Source organism: Staurois parvus, unplaced genomic scaffold (genome assembly GCF_062004578.1).
Source record: "Staurois parvus isolate SC_StPar_1 unplaced genomic scaffold, SC_StPar_1.0 ptg000647l, whole genome shotgun sequence".
Classification (NCBI taxonomy): Eukaryota; Metazoa; Chordata; class Amphibia; order Anura; family Ranidae; genus Staurois; species Staurois parvus.
This window is the reverse complement of record NW_028318443.1, coordinates 1,948,312-1,972,251: the sequence shown is the minus strand read 5'-3', so window position 1 is coordinate 1,972,251 and position 23,940 is coordinate 1,948,312. Positions and strand designations below refer to the sequence as shown.

The 23,940-nt window shown below is 45.4% G+C and overlaps 1 protein-coding gene across 1 annotated transcript in view; it reads right to left on the bottom strand.

Annotated features, from left to right (window-relative positions):
- Positions 1–23,650, bottom strand: part of LOC149448970 (uncharacterized) — a 56,470-nt gene extending 32,820 nt beyond the window's left edge. The window contains exons 1-2 of the mRNA XM_089694022.1: positions 23,518–23,650; positions 4,929–5,333 (exon numbers count right to left, since the gene is read on the bottom strand). Of these exons, the coding sequence (XP_089550148.1) occupies positions 4,929–5,333; positions 23,518–23,650 (538 nt within the window). The remainder of the gene's footprint in view (positions 1–4,928; positions 5,334–23,517) is intronic.
- Positions 23,651–23,940: the final 290 nt, after the last annotated feature.

The following is a 23,940-nucleotide window of genomic DNA, read 5'->3' as shown; positions in this document are numbered from 1 at the left end:
ATTAACCTCCCTAGCGGTTTGATTATGTCCATATTTCTGTGCTCAAAGCGGTACATTTTTTTGCATGGAAATATGTAGTTTTTTATTGTAGGCCTGTAATTCTTAGGAATAACTCACTGAAATCTGTCCGAACAAGAGTCTAGTAAACATCCAGGGTAGGATAAAATTTGAAACAAGAAATCATAAATTATAATTTAATAAAAAATCATAAAACATAACAATATAATAATAAATTTAATTCAATGATGTCATCAAACCAAAAACACTGAAATGTGAAATATAGCGCCAAGTTCGCACATCGCTGAGCTCAGTCGCAGAATCGTTTTCAGTGTCTGATGAGGAATTTCCCCCACGAATCATTATCACTCAATTCTGCAAGTGGTTCTGATTTACTATCGCTGTTCTCTAGCCGGTCTAAAACCGCTTTTGACCTAAAGGGACGCTTTTTGGACGCCATGGACGTTTCTCAGTTTCCAGACAGAAAGAACAGTAAAAATGCAGGCAGGGCGCCGGACAAAGCACTCGGGACAAAATGTATGTGAAATGGTTTGATACAGGAATGTTATACTATGTGATTTTAGTGTATTTAGTGAATGTCACTTTTAACATTTTTGAATTTCTCGCCGGTTCCGTCCCCCGTACTTACCGATGCTCGCAGGGGATGGAACCTGGAAGACAGATGCCGGCATTGGCTGGAGGACATTACAGGGGACACTGCAGGAGGGACATCGCGGGAGCGAAGGACAAGGTAAGAGAAGAAGAGATCCTGGAGCAACACTGCAGTGTATTCCCGAGTGTAGCTCAGGGTTACCGCTTGTGGTACTGAAACTTTACCCCGAGCTACACTCGGGAATACCGCCAGGGGGGTTAACAATGAAATAAATAACATTTTTGGTTTGTGGTGCTCAGATGCAGGGCTGATCCACTTTAAAGTCAGGATCTTTCCAGAGCCTGGACTGGCTGAGTGACATCAGCTGACAGTGGACTTTAGCCCGCTGTCAGCTGAAAATGGGGCACAGGAGTGCAGAACGAATCACACTCCTGTGATCCCCAGGGGAAGTATAGCCAAGGTTGCTTTGACTATATTTCTCCTTTAAAATGTACTCTACATTATTGGTATGTTATTCACGTTGTGCTCAGTGACTTCTGAGTATAACTATTTCAGGATGTACCTACTACCAGTGGCGTCCCTAGGCGGGTGAGGGGATGCGCGCCGCACCAGGTGACACCTATCGCACTGGGTGACACCGGACCCTCTCCATGAGCTCCACGAAAAGGAAAGTTTTAAAGCAAGCCGATGATCCCCACAACATGGATCGGATCTGCTGATTGAGCATAATGGATTAGAGTCCGATCCATTATGCTCCCCAATCCGCAGATCCGATCCATCATGCGGGGATCGTCGGCTTGCAACCTATACGGGGTTAACTGATGTAGGTAAGGCTGTGCAAGATCCGGGACTTGTCTGCAACCAGGAAATGCAGCCACGATAGCAGGAACCTCCTCCATCTGACCACTTCTTGAGCATTTGCAGACCGAACCGGTGTTGAAAGATCAGTTAACCCCGTATAGGTTGCAAGCCGACGATCTTCGCAAGGTGGATCGGATCTGCGGATTTTGGAGCATAATGGATCCGACTCCGATCCATTATGCTCAATCCGCAGATCCGATTCATCCCGTGGGGATTGTTGGAGGGGTGACACCAAGTGTTACCAAACCGGGTGACACCAACCCTGGGGATGCCTCTGCCTACTACTATTTTTGCACACTGTAAAACTTCCTAACAACCTGCCTGACTTGTTACATCATTTTATAATCCTTGTAACTAATGTCTCTCCAACAGGGGCGGACTGACAACTCATGGGGCCCCCGGGCAATAGGGGATCATGGGGCCCCTGTGTTCTTGCCCAAACTCAAAAAAGCCTATGAAAAAGGTACCAGGGGCATCTCATGACTACTGGCCCTCGGGCAGTGCCCGAGTTTCCAAATAGTCAGTCAGCCCCTGCTCTCCAATGATACATTATAATTTGTGCTAAAAAAGTTGCAGTATCCTGTCCATTGCTGTGCCTCTTCTAGCCTGCACAGAGCCGGGGCTCAGGTCACCCAGGAATACGGGTCATCTCTAGACCTCTTCAGGAATTGCCAAACCTGACTTAAGACAAGATGTTCATAAACTGCCCAACACTGAAAAAAACAGAAACAACCCGAGAAGGCTGGACTGTCTGATGACCGTTCTGGGACCATCCATGGTGAAGTTGTTATGTTATACAACGTTTATATGTCTTATAAACCATTGTCACTCTCCAATGACTATTGTTGTTTTTTAGGAGGAATTGCCTTCCAACTGGGAGGATCTGAGCTGTCTGTGTCTGTGTAGCAATGGAGCACTATACTGGTCCCTCAGCACCATCCATGACTGCTGAGAGGAAAGTGGAAGGATTTCTGTCCTGGGTGATCAGTGTTTAAATTGGATGTTAGGCAGTATGGTACTTCATGTTCTCTTTGCAGGATCAACTATTTAGTAAGGGCAAGGCCAGGGGCGGACTGACAACTCATGGGGCCCCCGGGCAATAGGGGATCATGGGGCCCCTGTGTCCTTGACCAAACTCAAAAAAACCTATGAAAAAGGTACCAGGGGCATCTCATGGGGCCCCCTACTGACCCCGGGCCCTCGGGCAGTGCCCGAGTTTACAAATGGCCAGTCCGCCCCTGGACAAGGCTGTCTTTAACGTGGGGCAAAGGGGGCAGCTGCCCTAAGCCATGAAATTGTTATGAGGCCCAAAGCATCTGCCCCTGGAGCCCACAAATAGCATACTTACAGTCTCGGGATAGTCCCGCTAAGTGGTCCATTGTCCCGGGATGTCTGTGTCCTGGCAGGCTGGGTCCCAATTTTCAGTAATCTGCAGCATGCCTCTGTTTGCCCTGGTCACCATGGTGACTGGATATTGGAGCCGGCATTAGTATCTCATCCCTTTCACTGTGGGGAGAAAGTGGGTAGGTCTTCTGGCAGGCTCCAATTCTTGCAAGGAACCTGTAAAAAACAACATCCTGGTCCCACCCCCTCCTCCTCCTCCGAAGCACAGCTTGTTTGTATTGCATGCTGATGGACGGTTTGGCTGCCGAAAAAAGAAGAAGAAAAAATGGTGCTGGGGGTACAAAGAGTATGGTTGAGATATGTTAAGGGTACAGAGGTATGTGTGAGATGGGGAAACAGCTATCATTGTTTGAACACTGTTTGTGTGGAAGTAAATTGTTTTGACTGACATTCTGCGGTTTAGCCACAGGATGTCACTGTTTTTCGAACACAGCCTCAGACTGCATAGATATTTGTATATTCATGAAGAGGTGGGGTTTCGCTCACAGAGTTAAGAGAGAACAGGAAGGAGAGAGAGAAGCCATGTTTTGGAGCATGGTGAATAAGGGGCCGTGTGAGCTGAGAATCTGATGACATCCAGGTGTGAAAGCGTCCCTCAGTAACCAGAGCTGCAGCTAAGTGAAGCTGATTGTGTCCAAGACCCTGATCCTGTTCAGAGAAAGGAAGATTGCTGCCAGGAATGCTGATGAGAGCAGAGGAACTAAGCACCATATACTTTGATACTGCATGCTTGTTGGAGAGACATTTGCTCTGTTCAGAGTCACCAGCGGATGAAAAGCAGACCCCGGTCGGTAAGATTGGGCACGCACCTCATTTCAGCGTTGGCGCATAGAGACTGAGGCCAGGCCTATAGTTAGTTAGTTAGGGTCTCTGTTTGTGTCAGGCCACAAGTGTTATTACTGATCAATAGAAGGACTCCACAACTTAAAGTGACATTTCACATTGGAGAGCTGATAAAATTCCACAAACTCAAGCCAGACTGGCGTTTTGCTCAGAAGGAATACTCAGGCACGTGCTACAGAACCAGTTATGGGAGAGGGAATACTGTAGATTTGTGTAAGATTGTAAGCTGTTGTGCTGCACCGCAGGCTAGCCCATACCATACACCCATACACTGATTCCTGCTCTTTTAGGGTAATAACGGGTAAGGTGTGGCAGCTTAGTTGTGCCCCCCAGTAGGTAAATTACTTCACCTTCTACCTTCATCCATCAGAAGGCGCCATGCTGTGCAGCACAAGGGTCTCAGCCTTTGGGCTGGGTGTATGTAAATTTATTGTATGTTTCCAGCATTTGTGGTTGTATTTATTTGCCACATCTAAGTAAAATTCTGTTGTGGCAAAAGATGGTGTTGGGGTTGCTTTCCTCGTTCGTGACTTCACTGTATCCTGGGGAGCCCACCCCGGTACACGGCTTACATATGCAGGAGGAGTATTGGTGGCAGCGGTAGAGAGGCAAAGTGCAGTGGTGGCAGGGGGCACATGGGTTGCATAGGATTGCAGGTGTGGGATGGGGTACAGTGGTAGTAAAGGTGTGGGATGAACAGGAGTGAGCAATCAGTGAGCAGTAATAATGTGCAGTAACCTCTAGCAACCAATCAGTGATTGATATGCAACCAATCTATTGATATGCAGTAATCTCTAGCTACCAATGGGTGAGCAGTAATGACTCCCTCCACCAGACACCTTTCCCACCCTTGGAAACAAAAGAAATGTTAATGAGCAACTCACACCTAAGCTAATCTCAACACATACTGCTGTCTTTGCTTCTACTCTCTGTATTTCTCTGAAACAGTCTGAAATAGTTCATAATTTACCACTTTTCAGTGCATTCTGGGCATGTGGGAGGTGTGTGCTTAGCTTTAAAAAATGCTTCTAAACTCAAACGCGCATAAATGCACATAAACAGACATTTTTAACCTACGTTTTCCAGCAGTCAGTTTCGATCGTTCAGAAAACATCCTGTGTACATGGGGCCTAACAGAAAAAGTATGGGGTGCTATAAAGGAAAAAGGGGGGGCTGATGTTGGCTATTAAAACATTTGTTCTTGCCTTACCTTTTACAAAAACGCGAGTTCCATATGGATTCTGCCATTGATGAATCTCTTCAGTGTCTTGAAATTTTAATTTTAAACGGAAACAATACTTTTTAGCATCAGAAGTCATTAAATTATTTATAGTTATGGTCGCATTTCTGTAGTTTGGATCCAGATGGACGCTCAGTCTGCCTGAATAGCTGGGGGATATGTTGGGGGTTTCTGTGTCATTGTAAATTTCATCTTCTTGACGTCCACAATAATTTTCGGTGGCTGATGCTTTTACTGCAAGATTTACAGACGTGATTTTGTTCTTCTGTACTGGAAAGACAATCTGGCAGGGGATTGTTATCGCTCCTCCAACCACCGATTCCCTTCCTCTCAGCTGATCGATGCAGTATTGTGTGGAAGTTTCATGGAACCCGCCTATGAAAAGAACATATCGGGATTATCACTCAGGTAGGAAAAAGGACAAGAAATCATATTTTAAAAGGTGGACATTCGCTTTCCAATATCTGTGTGTCTATTCCAACAAACATTTGTCCCGGCGCTTATGTCAATTATATTGTGAGTGAAACTGAGAGTTCTGATTTCCCTAAAATTTAAAAAAATGATGAAGCCTGAAAAATCTGATGACTTCAGTAAATTTTCTGTCTTGACAAAACGCATTGGAGTCAAATGGGAAGGGGAAATTACAGGGGTTTTTGTGGTTCTTTTCTTTTCATTGCACCATAGTACAGAAAAGTTGTGTATTTGAAATTCTTACTTGTATCTAAGCAGCACAATGGCTAAATGGTTAGCACTCCCGCCTGGCAGTACTCCTGTCGTTGGTTCAAATCCCAACCATGGCACCACCTGCCTGGAGTTTGCATGTTCTGCCTGTGTGGGTTTCCTCCAGGTACTCTGGTTTCCTCCCACAGTCCAAAGACATGCTGGTAGGTTAATTGGATCCTGTCTAAATTGTCCCCAGTATGTGTATGAATGTAAGTTAGAGACCTTAGATTGCACACCCCTTGAGGGTTAGGGACCTTAGATTGTACGCCCCTTGAGGGTTAGGGACCTTAGATTGTACACCCCTTGAGGGTTAGGGACCTTAGATTGTACGCCCCTTGAGGGTTAGGGACCTTAGATTGTACGCCCCTTGAGGGTTAGGGACCTTAGATTGTACGCCCCTTGAGGGTTAGGGACCTTAGATTGTACGCCCCTTGAGGGTGAGGGACTGATGTGAATGTACAATATATATGTAAACTGATGGAGCTATATAAGTACCTGAAATAAATAAATAATTTGCCGTTCATTTGAATGTGCTAGAAAACTTGACAAAACAATATAACAATGTTGTTATTTGGTATTTCTGAAAGAAGCTTCTGAATGACATTCTTTCAATAACAGCAACTGTCTCTCCGTTGAAACAGAAGTATTGCAGGGGCAGTGGTGTATTTAGGTTTTGTGCTGCCCTAGTGAACACAAAAATCGTCTGGCCCCACGGACACCAACCAACAAAACACCCCCTTCCCCCTCCCACAGAGAGAGCCTGACATTGACCAACAACACCCCTGCCCCCCCACCTGGGAGAACCTTACACTATCAACAATTCTTTTTTTCAGATCCTCAGAGAGTTCTTTCCCATGAGGTGCCATGTTGAACTTCCAGTGAACAGTATGAGAGAGTGAGAGCGATAACACCAAATGTAACCCACCTGCTCCCCATTCACACCTGAGACCTTGTAACACTTACGAGTCACATGGCCCCGGGGAGGAGAATTGGTTAATTGGGCCCTATTTGGACCTTGTCACTTAGGGGTGGACTCACTTTTGTTGCCAGCGGTTTAGACATTAATGGCGGTGTGTTGAGTTATTTTGAGGGGACAACAAATTTACATGTTATACAAGCTGTACACTGACTACGTCACATTGTAGCAAAGTGTCATTTCTTCAGTGTTGTCACATGAAATATAGAATCAAATATTTACACAAATGTGAGGGGTGGACTCACTTCTGGGAGATACTGTATATATATATATATATATATATATATATATATATACACACACACACACATACAGTGAAGGAAATAAGTATTTGATCCCCTGTTGATGTTGAATGTTTGCCCACTCACAAAGAAATGATCGGTCTAAAAATCGAATGTTCGGTGTATTGTAACACTGAGAGACAGAATACAACAACAAATTCAGCAGAAATGTGTCTAACAAATGATGACTGATCTGCATGTTCATGAGGGAAATAGGTATTTGATCCCCTATTATTCAGCAGGAGTTCTGGCTACCAGGTGTCTTTCATGCAGGTAACAAGCTGAGATTAGAAGCAGTCTCTTAAATGGAGTGCTGCTAATCTCATTTTGTTACCTGTATAAAAGACACCTGTCCACAGGAGCAATCAAACCATCAGATTCCAAACTCTCCTTCTGACTGTGGACACGGGTCAGCATGGACTGTGGTACCCTGGATCAAACTACATGGGCCGGCCTTCGCTCTCCCCATGTATCAGTGAGCCTTGGCCACCCATAGTAGCCCCATGTCACCAGTTGACATGTTCTCCTTCCGGGACTAGTTCAGAAAGGTGCTCACCACTGCAGACCGGGAACATTCCACAAGAGCTGCCACGTTGAATTGGCTCTGACCCAGTCATGCAGCCATTGAGCAATTGTCCAAGTCTTTATAATTGCCCATTTATTCTGCTTTTAACACGTCAACTTCAGGGACATGTTCACTCGCTGCCTAATATATCCCACTGACTCCCACATGTCATTGTAACCAGACAATCAATGTTATCCACTTTACTTGTCAGTGGTCATAATGTTATGGCTGATCAGTGTGTATAGAGAGCACAGAATTAGCAGCCAATGCTACATATAATACTACAGGCCAGGGGCGGACTGACCATTTGGAAACTCGGGCACTGCCCAAGGGCCCGGGATCAGTAGGGGGCCCCATGAGATGCCCCTGGTACCTTTTTCATAGGCTTTTTTGAGTTTGGGCAAGGACACAGGGGCCCCATGATCCCCTATGCCCGGGGGCCCCATGAGTTGTCAGTCCACCCCTGCTACAGGCCATATATAAATTTACTGCTGTATATAAGAATCACTACAGACTGTATATATACTACATACCCCATAGACACGGCATGAGCAGGACCAGCACACTGTATATAAGAATCACTACAGACTGTATATACTACATACCCCATAGACACGGCATGACCAGGACCAGCGCCCTGTATATAAGAATCACTACAGACTGTATATATACTACATACCCCATAGACACAGCATGACCAGGACCATCGCCCTGTATATAAGAATCACTACAGACTGTATATACACTACATACCCCATAGACACAGCATGAGCAGGACCAGCACCCTGTATATAAGAATCACTACAGACTGTATATACTACATACCCCATAGACAAGGCATGACCAGGACCAGCACCCTGTATATAAGAATCACTACAGACTGTATATATACTACATACCCCATAGACACAGCATGAGCAGGACCAGCGCCCTGTATATAAGAATCACTACAGACTGTATATATACTACATACCCCATAGACACGGCATGAACAGGACCAGCACCCTGTATATAAGAATCACTACAGACTGTATATACTACATACCCCATAGACACGGCATGACCAGGACCAGCGCCCTGTATATAAGAATCACTACAGACTGTATATACTACATACCCCATAGACACGGCATGAGCAGGACCAGCACACTGTATATAAGAATCACTACAGACTGTATATATTACATACCCCATAGACACAGCATGACCAGGACCAGCACCCTGTATATAAGAATCACTACAGACTGTATATTACATACCCCATAGACACGGCATGACCAGGACCAGCGCCCTGTATATAAGAATCACTACAGACTGTATATACTACATACCCCATAGACACAGCATGAGCAGGACCAGCGCACTGTATATAAGAATCACTACAGACTGTATATACTACATACCCCATAGACACAGCATGAGCAGGACCAGCGCACTGTATATAAGAATCACTACAGACTGTATATACTACATACCCCATAGACACAGCATGACCAGGACCAGCACACTGTATATAAGAATCACTACAGACTGCATATACTACATACCCCATAGACACAGCATGACCAGGACCAGCACATGGGACATCATGATTAGTAACTGATATCAGGACAATCTTTGCTGATTATAAAACATCCAAAGAGGAACTTATATTGTTACAATATGTGCAGTATATGTGGAAAGACGCCGACGCAGATGGACTTCCTCTTCTCCCCGACTCTTCACAGACAAAGATAGAAGTAGATATTGGCGCAAACCTGTAGTATCGTTACAGAACACTCTTCTAGAAGAAGTACTAATACACAGAGCATCGTACATCTAGTAATAAGGGATGATTCACACCATGCTTTTGTGATCCAGATGCATGTGTTTGATACATTTTCATGCGTTTTAATACGTTCCAGTGCATTTTTCCCCCTCTTGTCTTTTTTGCTAAAGCTTCCAGTTTTTTTGCTTTGATTTTATTGGTTGTTAGGAACCCGCAAAAAAAAAAAAATGTATGGGCACCACCCAAAATCCATACCAGGCCCGTCAGTTAGGTATGGATTTTAAGGTGAACCCCATGGCAAAAACATGGCCTCCCCCCAAAATTCATACCAGACCCTTTTCCAAGCATGCGGTCAGGGTTACTATGATGACTATGGGTGGGGTCTCAGGGGGAGGCCTGTGATGTCACCCCTTTGTGTACATAGTAAAGCAACGCTGTCATTCAATGATTGTTGGGACCGGGTTGGTCGTGTTTGATGGTCATCTTCTCAGCTGCTGGCATTCATCAAGATTCATGATGGCTTTACATGTAGGGAAATATTTTTTTTTCTAATCAGGGCTGATCAATTTTCAAATGTACATTGCTCAAAAAAAATGAAAGGAACACATTTTAACCCCTCGCCTACCGGTACTTATACCCCCTTCCTGCCCAGGTCAATTTTCAGCTTTCAGCGCTGTTGCACTTTGAATGACAATTGCGCGGTCATGCAACACTGTACCCATATGAAATTCTTTTCATTTTTTTCACACAAATAGAGCTTTCTTTTGGTGGTATTTATTCACCGCTGTTTGTTTTATTTTTTGCACTATAAACAAAACAGAGCAAAAAATTTGAAACATTTTGTTTTTATTATAAAATTTTGCAAACGGGTAATTTTTCTCCTTCACTGACGTGCGTTGATGAGGCTGCACTGATAGGCAGCACTGACGGGCACTGGTAGGCAGCACTGATGGGCATTGATGAGGTGGCACAGATAGGCAGCACTGATGGGCACTGATAGGTGGCACTGATGAGGTGGCACGGATTAGGCAGCACTGATGAGGCGGCACTGGAGGGTATTGATGAGGAGGCACTGATGATGCACTGATATGCAGCAATGATGGTCACTGATGCACACTGATAGATTTCAATGATGGTCACTGATAGGCGGCACTGATGCACACTGATAGGTTTCAATGATGGCACTGATAGGTGGCACTGATGCACACTGATAGATTTCAATGATGGTCACTGATAGGCGGCACTGATGCACACTGATAGGTTTCAGTGATGGTCTCTGATAGGCGGCACTGATGCACACTGATAGGTTTCAATAATGGTCACTGATAGGCGGCACTGATGGACACTGATAGGTTTCAATGATGGCACTGATAGGTGGCACTGATGCACACTGATAGGTTTCAATGATGGTCACTGATAGGCGGCACTGATGCACACTGATAGGTTTCAATGATGGTCTCTGATAGGCGGCACTGATGGATGACACTGACAGCAATGACTAATGACACTGACTGGCGACACTGCTGGGCTGTAACAGCGTGAGAAAGTGCTGCTGATAACTGGCAACTGTATTTACTCCATGATCTGCTGTGTCATTGGACACAGCTGATCACGTGGTAAAAGTCCACTGTGATTGGCCTTTTACCTCATCACGTGATCAGCTGTGTCCGTAGGGCACAGCAGTAACAGAGATCGCCGGGTGTGCATACAAAGTCCAGGCAGGTAGTGCCATGGTTGGGACCTGAACCAACAACCCTAGTGCTGCTAGGTAGAAGTGCTAACCACTTAGCCACTGTGCTGCCCACAACACAAATCATTCTTCAAATGATTGGCTCTTGTGACTCAGCTGACCAGGGCCCCGCATTATAGGCTGTTCCTTATTTCTGATAGCAAACCTACAAACTTTCTGGCCAAAAGGCTGCGATTTGCATATTTTGTGAATCCAGAGGGCACCTCAATATGGCCGGTTGTTTCCACATGTATTTGCAATAGCATCCAGCTGAGACTACCATTTTTTTTTTCTGTCAAGTGGGGATGAATGCTGGTAAGTATTTTTTTTTAATTGTAAACAAACACTTGCGCTCAGATTATAAAACAACAAAAATAAATAAAAGCAGCTTGCAGATATGAAGGCAATAATTTAATATAAATAAATAAATGCAGCACTAAATATGTAATAGACTTATAGGACTTAAATGTAATAAAGTCCATATAAATTCCCGAATGAATGGAAACAGGTGCATAAGAGGAAAAGTTTGATCCAAAAAGCCATCACCATACACCCAAACAGATTGACTTCTTACCAGACAGTTTGACGGCACAAAGGTCGGTCAACATGAGCAGTGTGATATAACATCAAATGCAGCAATCGATCGTCCATAGAGATCCCCTCCAGAATAATAAGTAGCTTCTCCAACTTCAATAAACCTCCAAATGGCAGAAACTCCCATCAGGTGGTAAGGGAATGGATAGAGAAGAAAGGCAACTCATAGTGTAGTATATCAAATGTAATTCAATTTATTTATTTATTTCCACATACATGAATAAAACAATCAGCAAGAGAAAACAGGATGTTTCTGGCCGACAAGAGGGCCACCGTCCCTCCAGAGCGTGATGACGTCACACGGCGAGGCTCCACCCTATGCATTTCGTCATCAAAAAGACGTCAGGGGCATGGCCAGTGAGATGCATCGCTTCCAATAAATAGAGCTCGGAGGGACACCCCCCCTAATCGAGATGTGTTCCAGTAAGCGGAAGACAGGCTTGAAACAGCAAGTGAAGGGCCAACGGACCTCAAAGGGACCCTCCCACACCTTGGAATGTGCTCCAATGGCAGGAAGCAGATATCAATCAGAATGTTATTAAATTAAGAAGAATCGCAGTCTCATAATAGGAAGCAACCCTCCAATGTAGGTAATTTAACAACTGGTTCCGATCCAAATAATACAAATATAATAACCGATCTATATAGTTCATCCAATAAAGATTAAACTATAATATGCTGGTATATATAACAACCTCAAATAGAGGTAACCATAATAAAGAAGGGACAGAGCCCTCTTGTTAGGTACATCTGGGTCCTTGGATCTCAGGTCAGGCTGCGCTCTCGCTAGACATCCATCATGGCCAAGTTCCCTGGTTCCTCAGACACTTATGCACCTTAGGGGTCCCTCCTTAAGTTTGGAACTGAAAGGGTGGCGCTCATAAAGAGCCCTCCTCTGCTGCCACTTCCAGCAACGTCTCCTCTATACCTCCTGTCTGTACCTGACATCACTTCCTGTCTACACCTCTTGGCCATGATGGATGTCTAGCGAGAGCGCAGCCTGACCTGAGATCCAAGGACCCAGATGTACCAGATGAGAGAGGAATTTGCTTTCATGCGTATCTTAAACGCACTTCTGGTGAGTGCGTATTTCACTTATTTCCTGTTCACCTGTGGATTATTTATCGTGGTTTGAAAAGGAGATACGACAGAATTTGTATATCACACTTCTTGTGTGGTTTTGGGACAATAAACTGAACCTTTAATTATGATCTAATAAGATTATTATTTGCATACTTTTTTCAATTCATGTTGATATAGCTCTACTGGTATTATTAGCGCTGCACCCTTTTTTCTATGTATATTGTCTTGGAAGGTTATGTTGGTTACCTTTTTGGTGTTCTAGCAACTTGCATCGAATTTTCACTACAGTGGGCGCTCGCTATACAATCTATATCTAGAGCCCTCTTGTTACACAGGAATTTTTTTTTGTATACTAGTAATGGCGGTGATCAACGACTTATAGCAGGACTGCGGCGGGCATTCTGACACTGGGGGTGGGGGGGGGGTAACTGACTAACTGCCACTGACATCCCCAGTGACACCAATACAGTGATCATTGCTAATAAAAAGCCCTGACGCTGTACTAATGGCACTGGGCAGCAAGGGGTTAACATCTGGAGAGATCAAAGGGTTAACTGTGTGTTGTGTGTGTTTAACGAGGGAGACACACTGTGCAGAGAGATAAACAGCAGCATGTCCTTGCTGGCAGGAGAGAGACCTGTGTTGTTTACACTTAGAACTCTCCCCTCTCAGCCTTACACGATGGTCACCGAATGCCGGCCGGGAATTGCTGGCTGGGACCCGGTGATTGACATCCCTAGCCGCCAATAGCGACATGGGTAGGGCAGTGCGCGCACGTGCCCCCTACCCAGTAAAGCAAATCACATATATATATATATATATATATATGCATAATTTTGCGCAGTCCTGCCGCCCTGTAGCAGTACTTCTGCTATAGGGCGGAGGGAAAGTGGTAAACCAGCTGACTTATCATTTAACTGTTAAGAAAATTAAAGTTCTCTGTCACATAAAGCCACTTGTAAGAATGAAATGACGGTAATTGCCGTGCTGATAGGACTTGTCAGGTGTAAACTGCATTTAAGGGATCTTCGCGTATTTGTGTGCCAGATATTAGAATGCTGCATTTTGTATACGGTTTATCACAACAATTTGATGTTAAAAGACAAACGTTGGCTCCTATTATTATTGTAGAATTGTCGCTCTTTCACCAGGGATGAGCTAATCTTCCCTGATATTGAAGTCTATGAGGTAACTGCACATAAAATGCAACCATCCCAACCTTTAACCAGCCTTAGCAGTAAGGTGCACATGGAAGGGCAATGCCAAACAAAGGATTTAGCAGCCAGCCTGCAAAACAACCAGTTTGGCTGGTTATGTTGGGACGGTTGCCATTTTTTTGGGCAGTTGGCTCATTTGGAAGCAGGGACGCACTGGATGTCTTTGCTGTCATTTTAGGCATTCTTTCTACTCAACACCTTTTTCCAATTCAGCAATGTATTCCCCCACTATTTATGAATACAAGCATGTCTATACTTACCTGCTGTGTGTAGTGGTTTTGCACAGAGCAGCCTAGATCCTCCTCTGCTTGGGTCCCCCGCTGGCACTCCTTAACCCTCCCTCCTGCCGGTGCCCCCATAGCAAACAGCTTCCTATGGGGGCACCCAAGCAGGCACACTTCCAAGATGTGGCTTTCTGTGTCCATTCACATGCACAGAGCCGTGACTTGGCCCAAACCCCTCCCTATCCTGATTGGCCCATTGGTTGTGCTTGACAGCATCAGGAGCTAATGGCTCCCGTTGCTGCCTCAGCCAATCAGGAGTGAGGGTCCCCAGAGAACCGAGGCTTTTGTGGACATCGCTGGATCAAGAGGGGCTCTGACGAGATTGGCCGAATTAAGGGTTATATGTCCGTAGGTTCAAGGCCGTCACTAGCATATAGTGCATTGAACATAGATAATCAAAGGTTTGCTCTGGTCTCAACAGACAAAGGCAGCTCACCCATACGTGGTGACATCAACTCCGAGGCCCCACCCTACGCGTTTCGTCATCTGACGTCCTCCAGGACACTGACAAATGTGAGTGGTTTTAAAACGTTTTGTATTTAATAAATGCCTGAATGGTTTTACACTATGTGGATTTCTTTTTTCTTCCTTCATGTCCCATTCTGAGCATATGAGAAGCCAATTGTTATTTGAAGGAGTCTCAATCAGCTGGTGTATGCTTTTGCAGATCGGTTGTAGCTGGTTTATAGTTTTACCAGCATTGAGCTCTGGTGAGTGGATTCAATTCATTTGGTGGTGGATTTTCACAGTGTTTTTGGGCACTTTATGAAAGAGTTTAATATAAAAGATCAAAGAAAATTCATTGTTTCACGAACACTACTTTTATGAACACTATTATTTATATGGACTTTTATGTTGGACACTAATTTATTTGTTTAATCACAGAATTATCTTTCAGATTTTTCACATCGATTTGTTCTTTTTATTATTGTTATACCATTGTTTATTTATTTATCTTGGTTGAGTTCACTCATTCAGAGATATATTAATTTGAGGAACGCTACCTTTAGTGTTTTTCTGATATACTCAATGCATGTAGGCATCTAGACGTGGTGACGATGACTTGCTGAAGTTCAAACCAAGCATCAGAATGGGGAAGAAATGGGATTTAAGTGACTTTCACCATGGGATGGTTGTTGGTGCCAGAAGGACTGGAGTGGTTATTTCAAAAACTGCTGATCTACTGGGATTTTCACGCACAACCATCTCTAGGGTTTGCAAAAATCCAGTGAGCAGCAGTGGAGGAAAATGCCTTGTTGAGGTCAGAGGAGAAAGGGCAGACTGGTTGCTGTGACATTCAGATGGTAGGGTCAAATTGTGGCTTAAACAACATGAAAGCATGGATCCATCCTGCCTTGTATCAATGGTTCAGGCTGGTGGTGGTGGTGTCATGGTGTGGTGGATCCATCCTGCCTTGTATCAATGGTTCAGGCTGGTGGTGGTGTCATGGTGTGGTGGATCCATCCTGCCTTGCATCAATGGTTCAGGCTGGTGGTGGTGTCATGGTGTGGTGGATCCATCCTGCCTTGTATCAATGGTTCAGGCTGGTGGTGGTGGTGTATTGGTGTGGGGGAGATTTTCAAAGGTATTTGAAATTAAATCTTTATTATTTTTTTAGCAATACCATGGTGTGAGTGGATTTCAGTCGGTCACACGCCCCTCCAGCCTGTGTCTTAGAATAACAGGAAGGTGAAGCCTGCATCAGTCAAGATGTAATATCCCACCCCCATTGTGATTAGCTGGTAAGTTTGCATGGAGGAGGAGGGAGTGGGCTGTCATTTACCACTGTGTATACTCCCACATGTGTGACTCTATATTCACATGGGCTTCTCAGATGTGATAGGAAGGATATGCTCAGCATAGAAACTCACTGAAAACTGAGCATGTGCAGTAGCTGCCAACACTGCTCTGCAAAATCCCCAGCTGTATTGGGGACATGGACAGTAGGGGGAGCCTGAGAACAGCAGGATCAACCAGGTTTTTTGCAGAATTCAGAGAGTATAAACAGCATGTAATCCAGCATTTGCTGTATTTTATGATGTGTATTTAGCGGCACTTTAAAGCTGAGCTCAGGGTTACAGAATGGTATGATTTGCACAGACGGCCTCAACAACAATGTGTATATTTTACGACTAGCTTGGCTTATGTACAGCAGCAGCAACTCTTCAATGATTCATTTCAGCTTGAAAAATGTAGATAGTGGCAGATGCCTTTGATCAGCTTTGACCGGGGGATAGAAAATGTGCAGCAGGTCCCTGAGATAACACAGCAGTGTAAAATTGTCCAGCAGCGGGACAGCTTTCAGCAGGGGTGATAGGCCTAACTGTTGTGATTTAAAGCGGAGTTCCACTCACCTGTCAAAAAATAACAGTCAGCAGCTACAAGAACTGTAGCTGCTGATTTTTAAAAAACAGCCACTTACCTGTCCCTCGGTCCCGTGGTGTGTCCCCCGCAGCCCGTTTCACCGGCCGTCCTGTATTCCAGGAGGCCGGCATCTTCAGAGTGTGCACCCGGCTGTGACAGCTTGCGGCTTCACAACCGGGTACCCACTGCACATGTGCGAGTAGTGCTGCGCTTCATGAATGGTCCTGTAGTCTTCTGGGACCTGTCATGTGTCCCAAAAGACTACAGGGAGGGAGGACAACTTCTGTTTCCAATCGCTTAGGTGAGCAGACCAGAAGTGGGAGCGGGTACCTGTCAAATTCGGGTACCCGCCCCCCCAAAGGTGCCAATCCTCAATGGGGAGAGGGGGAGCAGTCCTTAAAGAGGAACTTCCCCTTTTGGGTGGAGCTCCACTTTAAGTACACACTGTTCAAGACTTATTTTTCTTTCAAGCGATGTGAAAAAAAGGCAGCTCCCACAGCTGGTCAGTAACCAGTGATAAAACCAAATATATGATCAATTCCCCCCCCCCCCCCCTCAGAGACCTCCTTCACAGAGTCGGGATAGATTAAATGTTGGGGCGCTTGATAATCCTTTAACTAGTCCATTAATGCACATCACACCACAATGTATCGGTTAAGCAAGGATTGCAAACTGGTGTCCCTCCAGCTGTTACACAACTACAAGTCCCATCATGCCTCTGCCTTTGGGAGTCATGCTTGTAACTGTCAATCTTGCAATGCCTCATGGGACTTGTAGTTTGGCAACAGCTGGAGGGCTGCCAGTTTGACACCCGTGGGTTAAGGTATTGGTAGTATTTTCATGAGTATGAGTACTCATGAAAATATTCGGCACTGATACCGGTATCAGTTTTGGTGCAGCCCTAATTACCAGTATACAAAGTTCTTGTTCCTTCAGTAAACAGCAGTGAATGCCTTTTAAAAACCTCCATATCTTTCATTTGATCTTTTTGAACATCTGGAAACTCAAAGTTACATATTGGGGTAGGTTTACTACATACAGTGGGGCAAAAAAGTATTTAGTCACCACCAATTGTGCAAGTTCTCCCACATACAAAGATGAGAGAGGCCTGTAATTGGCATCATAGGTAGACCTCAACTATGAGAGACAAAATGAGAAAAAAAATCCAGACAATCACATTGGCTGATATGGAAAGAATTTATTTGCAAATTATGGTGGAAAATAAGTATTTGGTCAATATGAAAAGTTCATCTCAATACTTTGTTATATATCCTTTGTTGGCAATGACAGAGGTCAAATGTTTCCTGTAAGTCCTCACAAGGTTGGCACACTGTTGCTGGTATGTTGGCCCATCCTCCATGCAGATCTCCTCTACAGCAGTGATGTTTTGGGGCTGTCGCTGGGCAACACGGACTTTCTACTCCCTCCAAAGGTTTTCTATGGGGTTGAGATCTGGAGACTGGCTAGGCCACTCCAAAACCTTAAAATGCTTCTTACAAAGCCACTCCTTCGTTGCCCGGGCGGTATGTATTGTCATGTTGGAAGACCCAACCACGTTTCATCTTCAATGCCCTTGCTGATGGAAGGAGGTTTGCACTCACAATCTCACGATACATGGCCCCATTCATTCTGTCCTGTACATGGATCAGTCGTCCTGGTCCCTTTGCGGAGAAACAGCCCCAAAGCATGATGTTGCCACCCCCATGCTTCACAGTAGGTATGGTGTTCTTTGGATACAACTTAGCATTCTCTCTCCTCCAAACACCACGAGTTGTGTTTCTACCAAACAGTTCTATTTTGGTTTCATCTGACCATATGACATTCTCCCAATCCTCTTCTGGATCATCCAAATGCTCTCTAGCAAACTTCAGATGGGCCCGGACATGTACTGGCTTAAGCAGGGGGACACGTCTGGCACTGCAGGATCTGAGTCCCTGGCGGCATAGTGTGTTACTGATGGTAGCCTTTGTTACGTTGGTCCCAGCTCTCTGCAGGTCATTCACTAGGTCCCCCCGTGTGGTCCTGGGATTTTTGCTCACCGTTCTTGTGATCATTTTGACCCCACGGGGTGAGATCTTGCGTGGAGCCCCAGATCGAGGGAGATTATCAGTGGTCTTTTATGTCTTCCATTTTCTAATTATTGCTCCCACAGTTAATTTGTTCACACCAAGCTGCTTGCCTATTGCAGATTCAGTCTTCCCAGCCTGGTGCAGGTCTACAATTTTGTTTCTGGTGGCCTTCGACAGCTCTTTGGTCTTCACCATAGTGGAGTTTGGAGTGTGACTGTTTGAGGTTGTGGACAGGTGTCTTTTATACTGATAACAAGTTCAAACAGGTGCCATTGATACAGGTAATGAGTGCAGGACAGAGGAGCCTCTTAAAGAAGAAGGTACAGGCCTGTGAGAGCCAGAAATCTTGCTTGTTTGTAGGTGACCAAATACTTATTTTCCACCATAATTTGCAAATAAATTCTTTCCAAATCAGCCAATGTGATTGTCTGGATTTGTTTTCTCATTTTGTCTCTCATAGTTGAGGTGTACCTATGATGCCAATTACAGGCCTCTCTCATCTTTTTAGTGGGAGAACTTGCACAATTGGTGGCTGACTAAATACTTTTTTGCCCCACTGTAGTTACATAGTTAGTCTAGCTGAAAAAAGTCCATCTAGTTCAAGGAGAGAAAATTATACAATCCTATATACACAATCCTGTATGTCCACAGTTGATCCAGAGGAAGGCAACCCCCTCCCCCCTCTTTTTTCTTCCAGATGTAAGGAGCGCCCCCTTGTCCTCTGTGATGACCTCAGGGTGAATAAGTCTACACCGAGTTCACTATATGAATGTTTGTTTTGAGCTGCTCATTTTTTTTAACCATGAACAATTTTTTTTGGGATATTAATGGTCTACCATAAACAAAATCCATGTGGTAATAATTAGTTGACGTCAACAATTTTTGTATTCAAAAAAGTGCACTCTTAAAACATAAAATAGTCAATGTATATTGTGTTGGTGTTAAAAAGTCCCTATTTTTTAGGTGAAAAATGTAATGTTTTATTACTAAATGTTATTGGTTTTTTACCTCACAGGTTTTGTCATTGGCTTTCAGGGCTTTCCGAACAGAAGGTGATCATGGCCAGGGGCGGACTGACAACTCATGGGGCCCCCGGGCAATAGGGGATCATGGGGCCCCTGTGTCCTTGCCCAAACTCAAAAAAGCCTATGAAAAAGGTACCAGGGGCATCTCATGGGGCCCCCTACTGACCCCGGGCCCTCGGGCAGTGCCCGAGTTTCCAAATGGTCAGTCCGCCCCTGATCATGGCGTCCAATGACAAGAAGTGTCCTTCCAAAAATTGTCTTTTTCCTGTATTGTCTGTTTTCATGTGTCCATGTTTATGGGTTTCACCCCCCCATTAGCTAGATGGTGCTTGTTTGAGTTTGTCAGTCAGGTTGTGTCTTACTGTTCAGGTCTAGGCGTGTGTTGTATGTTCAAATCTACTTTCCTTGTAACTATGTGATCGTTCATTAAAACTTTTGGCCCCATATTGGTGATCCTCGGTGTGCTGGTGACATTGTCCCTTGCTGATTCTGTTCAGTTCCAGCCGACGATCTCTGCAGCACCCACTTATACACACCGCCATTTGTAACGCAGGAATGTGCGCGTCTGGATTGTACACTTGTATGTCCTAATCTGACATGTATGGAGCTCTGGTATTAACGAGTTTCTTTGCTCCACTGATTGGCGACAAGGTAAAGCCAGTTTTCAGATGGAAATCTGATTAGGACAGCGCTATAAGGCTAAAAAGTGTTACTACATTTATTGTGTTTGTGTTTTGTGAAGAAATTCTTAAGGATCTGTAGGTATGATGGTATATGTAGTGCCATGGCTTTAACTTGTAAGGTTTTGCTGATCCTTGTTGTCCCACAAGACTTGTGTTGTGGACTGGTTAACCTCCTGCTGTTAATTCAATTAGCTACACCCCCACCCCCCAACCAGGCCATCTCTTTTCAAGCTTGCCTAATTACCATAGGCTTGTCACCTTAGTGTTCCTAGCAGCCTGCCTTTGTGTCCCCAAGTGTATTTAAAGCCTGTTTCCTGTCCAGTGTCACCATGCACCTCTCCCTGGCTTCTAGAGATTTCTGTTTGTTTGTTTTTATGTGTTTTTCTGTATTTGTCCTCAGTGTCTGTGTGTCTCCATGCATACCTGTCAGCTTGAATTGTACCCCCTACTGTTCAGTGATTCCAGCGCTTCGATGCTGCAAGGGATTCTTGTTTGTTTATTGCCCGTTTGATTCCAATAGTAGCAGTTCCTTGAACACTGCGCCTTGGCCCTTCCAAGAGCCCTTCACCTTTGTTATATATGCGGGTATGCTGTAGTCTCCTCAGATAGTACCCTGTCCTCAGGTGCCCTTCCTGTCCTGAACACCTAGTGTACCTCAATTAATATTACACTATGGATCTGGAGGAACTCAGAACCAAATGGTGGTGAAGGTGTCAGGAAATCCAGCTTGCTCTGTCCAGTACCCAGGTACAAACAGAGGTGTCCCAGGACCTCGGAGGAATGATTGCCTCTTTCTCAGTGGGATCATTTCCACTTTGCAGAGACACAGGTAGGGTAGTATCCAAGTTTGCTATGAGTCATAAGGATTGGTGGATGGCTCAGTTCCTTGGCTGTCAAAGTTTGACTTGCACTGTCTCATCCCTGTGTCCTGTTGCAGGGACTGTACGACGTGCGTATACCGCAGTCAATTTGGGTACTATCCTATCACACTTTATTATTATTATTATACAGTATTTATATAGCGCCAAAGGGCATGCTCAGCGCTGTACAGAAGCAGGGGGACATAACATGAGACAAGACAGTAACAGTGCACTAAACAAGGGGTTTGAGGGCCCTGTTCTTTCGAGCTTACAATCTAGGAGGGAGGGGAAGGTGGCACAGGAGGAGATGGCTGTGGGGGATGGAATGGTGGGTAGAATGAAGGAGGCTGGTTATGAGGTGAGGTCAGGTGTTAGGAGAGGTTGGGGTAGGCTTCCCTGAAGAGGAGTGCTTTCAGGGTGCGCCTGAAGGTGAGGAGGGTAGGTGACTTTCTGATGGATTGGGGTAGGGAGTTCCAGAGGATGGGGGAAGTCCTAGAGAAGTCCTGCAATCGGGCGTGGGAGGAGGAGACCAGGGAGCTAGAGAGCAGGAGGTCCTGTGAGGAGCGGAGGGCACGGGTAGGGTAGTATCTGGGTATCAGGTCAGTTATGTAGTTCGGGGCGGCATTGTGAATGGCTTTGTAGGTCAGGGTTAGCAGCTTGAACTTGATGCGTTGGGCAATCGGGAGCCAGTGAAGGGATTGGCAGAGGGGGGAGGCAGATGTGGAGCGCTTGGTGAGGTGGATGAGTCTGGTCGCTGAGTTTAGGATCGACTGGAGTGGGGATAGCGTTCGTTTGGGAAGGCCGGTGAAAAGGGAATTGCAATAGTCCAGGCTTGAGATGATGAGGGAGTGTACGAGTTGTTTGGTGGTGTCTGGGGTGAGGAATGTGCGTATCTTGGAGATGTTGCGGAGGTGGAGCCTGCAAGATCTAGATAGCAGTTGGATGTGGGGTAGAAAGGAGAGGTCGGAGTCCAGGGTGACACCCAGGACTTTGGCGTGTGGGGTGGGAGAGATGGTGGCGTTGTTAGTGGTGATGGAGAGGATGGGGGGGGGGGCACGGGGTGGGGGGAAGGAGGGTGTTGTGTTATGCTTGGGGCTTTAAAGGAGACAGCAATATTGGCACAAAGCAAGGTCATGTCTAATGGATGCTGAGGAATTGTCCCAACCTTGTTATAGAATACTTGGGGCAAGGGTATTGGTGCCGGTGTCAAATGTCTAGTGATGCCCTATATTCTACATACGGGTTACATTGTACACAGCGGGGTACACTACCTCGGGGAGTCTACTATACATCTCCTGTCCTTGGCATAAATATAGCAGAGACACAGGGATATACCCCTATTACTTCAGAGAAAAGGCTTGGTCTCAAACCTGACACCCCCATACACCTACAGAAACTTCCTTTGGAATTTGGAGCAGAGTTAAAAGTTTGGTTTTGGGCAACAGGTTTTAGATAGCGCCAACAGTTTGGGCAGGGCGTTAATAGGAGGGATCAGCTCAAGGGGCTTATAACCTAAAGTGTGGGAGTGGTGCAAAAGATAATAGTTGCGGGTGGATGATCTGATGGAGCTGGCTGAGGTATAGTTTTTAGGTGGAGGTGGATGAGGTTCCCCTAAATAAATTAGTTTTCTAAGATCATCTAGTGGTGAACAGGGTAGGAGATGGCTGGACATACTGGGGAGGGGAGTTCCAGAGGTTCTGGACCAGTCCTGATGAAGATCATGGGAGGACGTAACAAGGGAGCTGGAGATCAGGATGTCTTAGGAGGAGTGGAGTGGTCTATTTAGGTGTTATCTTTGGATCAAAGTCAATTAATCCAAGTAACACACACATTAGAGAGAGATGCTAAAGTATGCTGATGAGAGGTTTTCCGGTACAGTCCTAAAACCACAGCTTTCCTAAACATCTTACTCCACCCTCTTCATCTGATTTGTGTAACCCTGTTGCTCTTCTTGATGCAATTAATAATGTGCATCACTATCAGGAGAATTAACACCAAAGTTATAAGAATGTGTACCTCGAGGAGATATCTACTCTTGAGAAACAGAGAGGCCATTACCTCAGAAACTGCTCTCTGAAGAGCCTGATCCAACCCAGACAAACACAAAAGAAATTTGCATATATCAAAGAGAGGACCCTAAAACAACATAAAGTTAAAGGAAAAGGAAACTCTTGATGTTCTTTGTTTCTTTTTTCCCCTTTTTATAGAGATGCCCGTAGCGAAAGGAAAGAAAAGATAATAGCGCAGGGCAGACATGACGAGGCCAAGAGGGGGTTAAAAAAAAGACAGGAAAGGGTGAGAGAAAAGTAAGAGGTGGATTTTAGTTAAGGCTAAGTACCTGATTGGTAACTTGGGGTGGAAGGTGGGGTCTTCTGCACCTGTGGGTGTGTATGGGGAGGGTCGTTCTGCAGTCCAGGAGCAGACAACTGAGAAAGAGATTGAGAGAGCTTGGAGATGCTGCTTTCCCCCATTCTTGCAGGGATTTCTGAGTCCAGCCTTCATGGATGTGGAGGGGCTGATGTCCCAGCTGCGGGAGGCTGCTGCATCCTGGGGTGCTGCTTGGCTACAGAGCCGGGTCTTGGCCGTACTGGGGGACCTGGGCTCAGTGCAAGCAGCGGAGGGGCGGGAGTGCCCACACGCTTGGAGGTCTTGGCCTCCGGAGCAGTTTAGTCCAGGCTCCTCCCCCAGAGCTCAGCGCCTTCCTGGGAGCCCCGATCGGGACCTTCCGGCCCCGTGGGCAGGGCGCTCCCCTGCCTCTGCT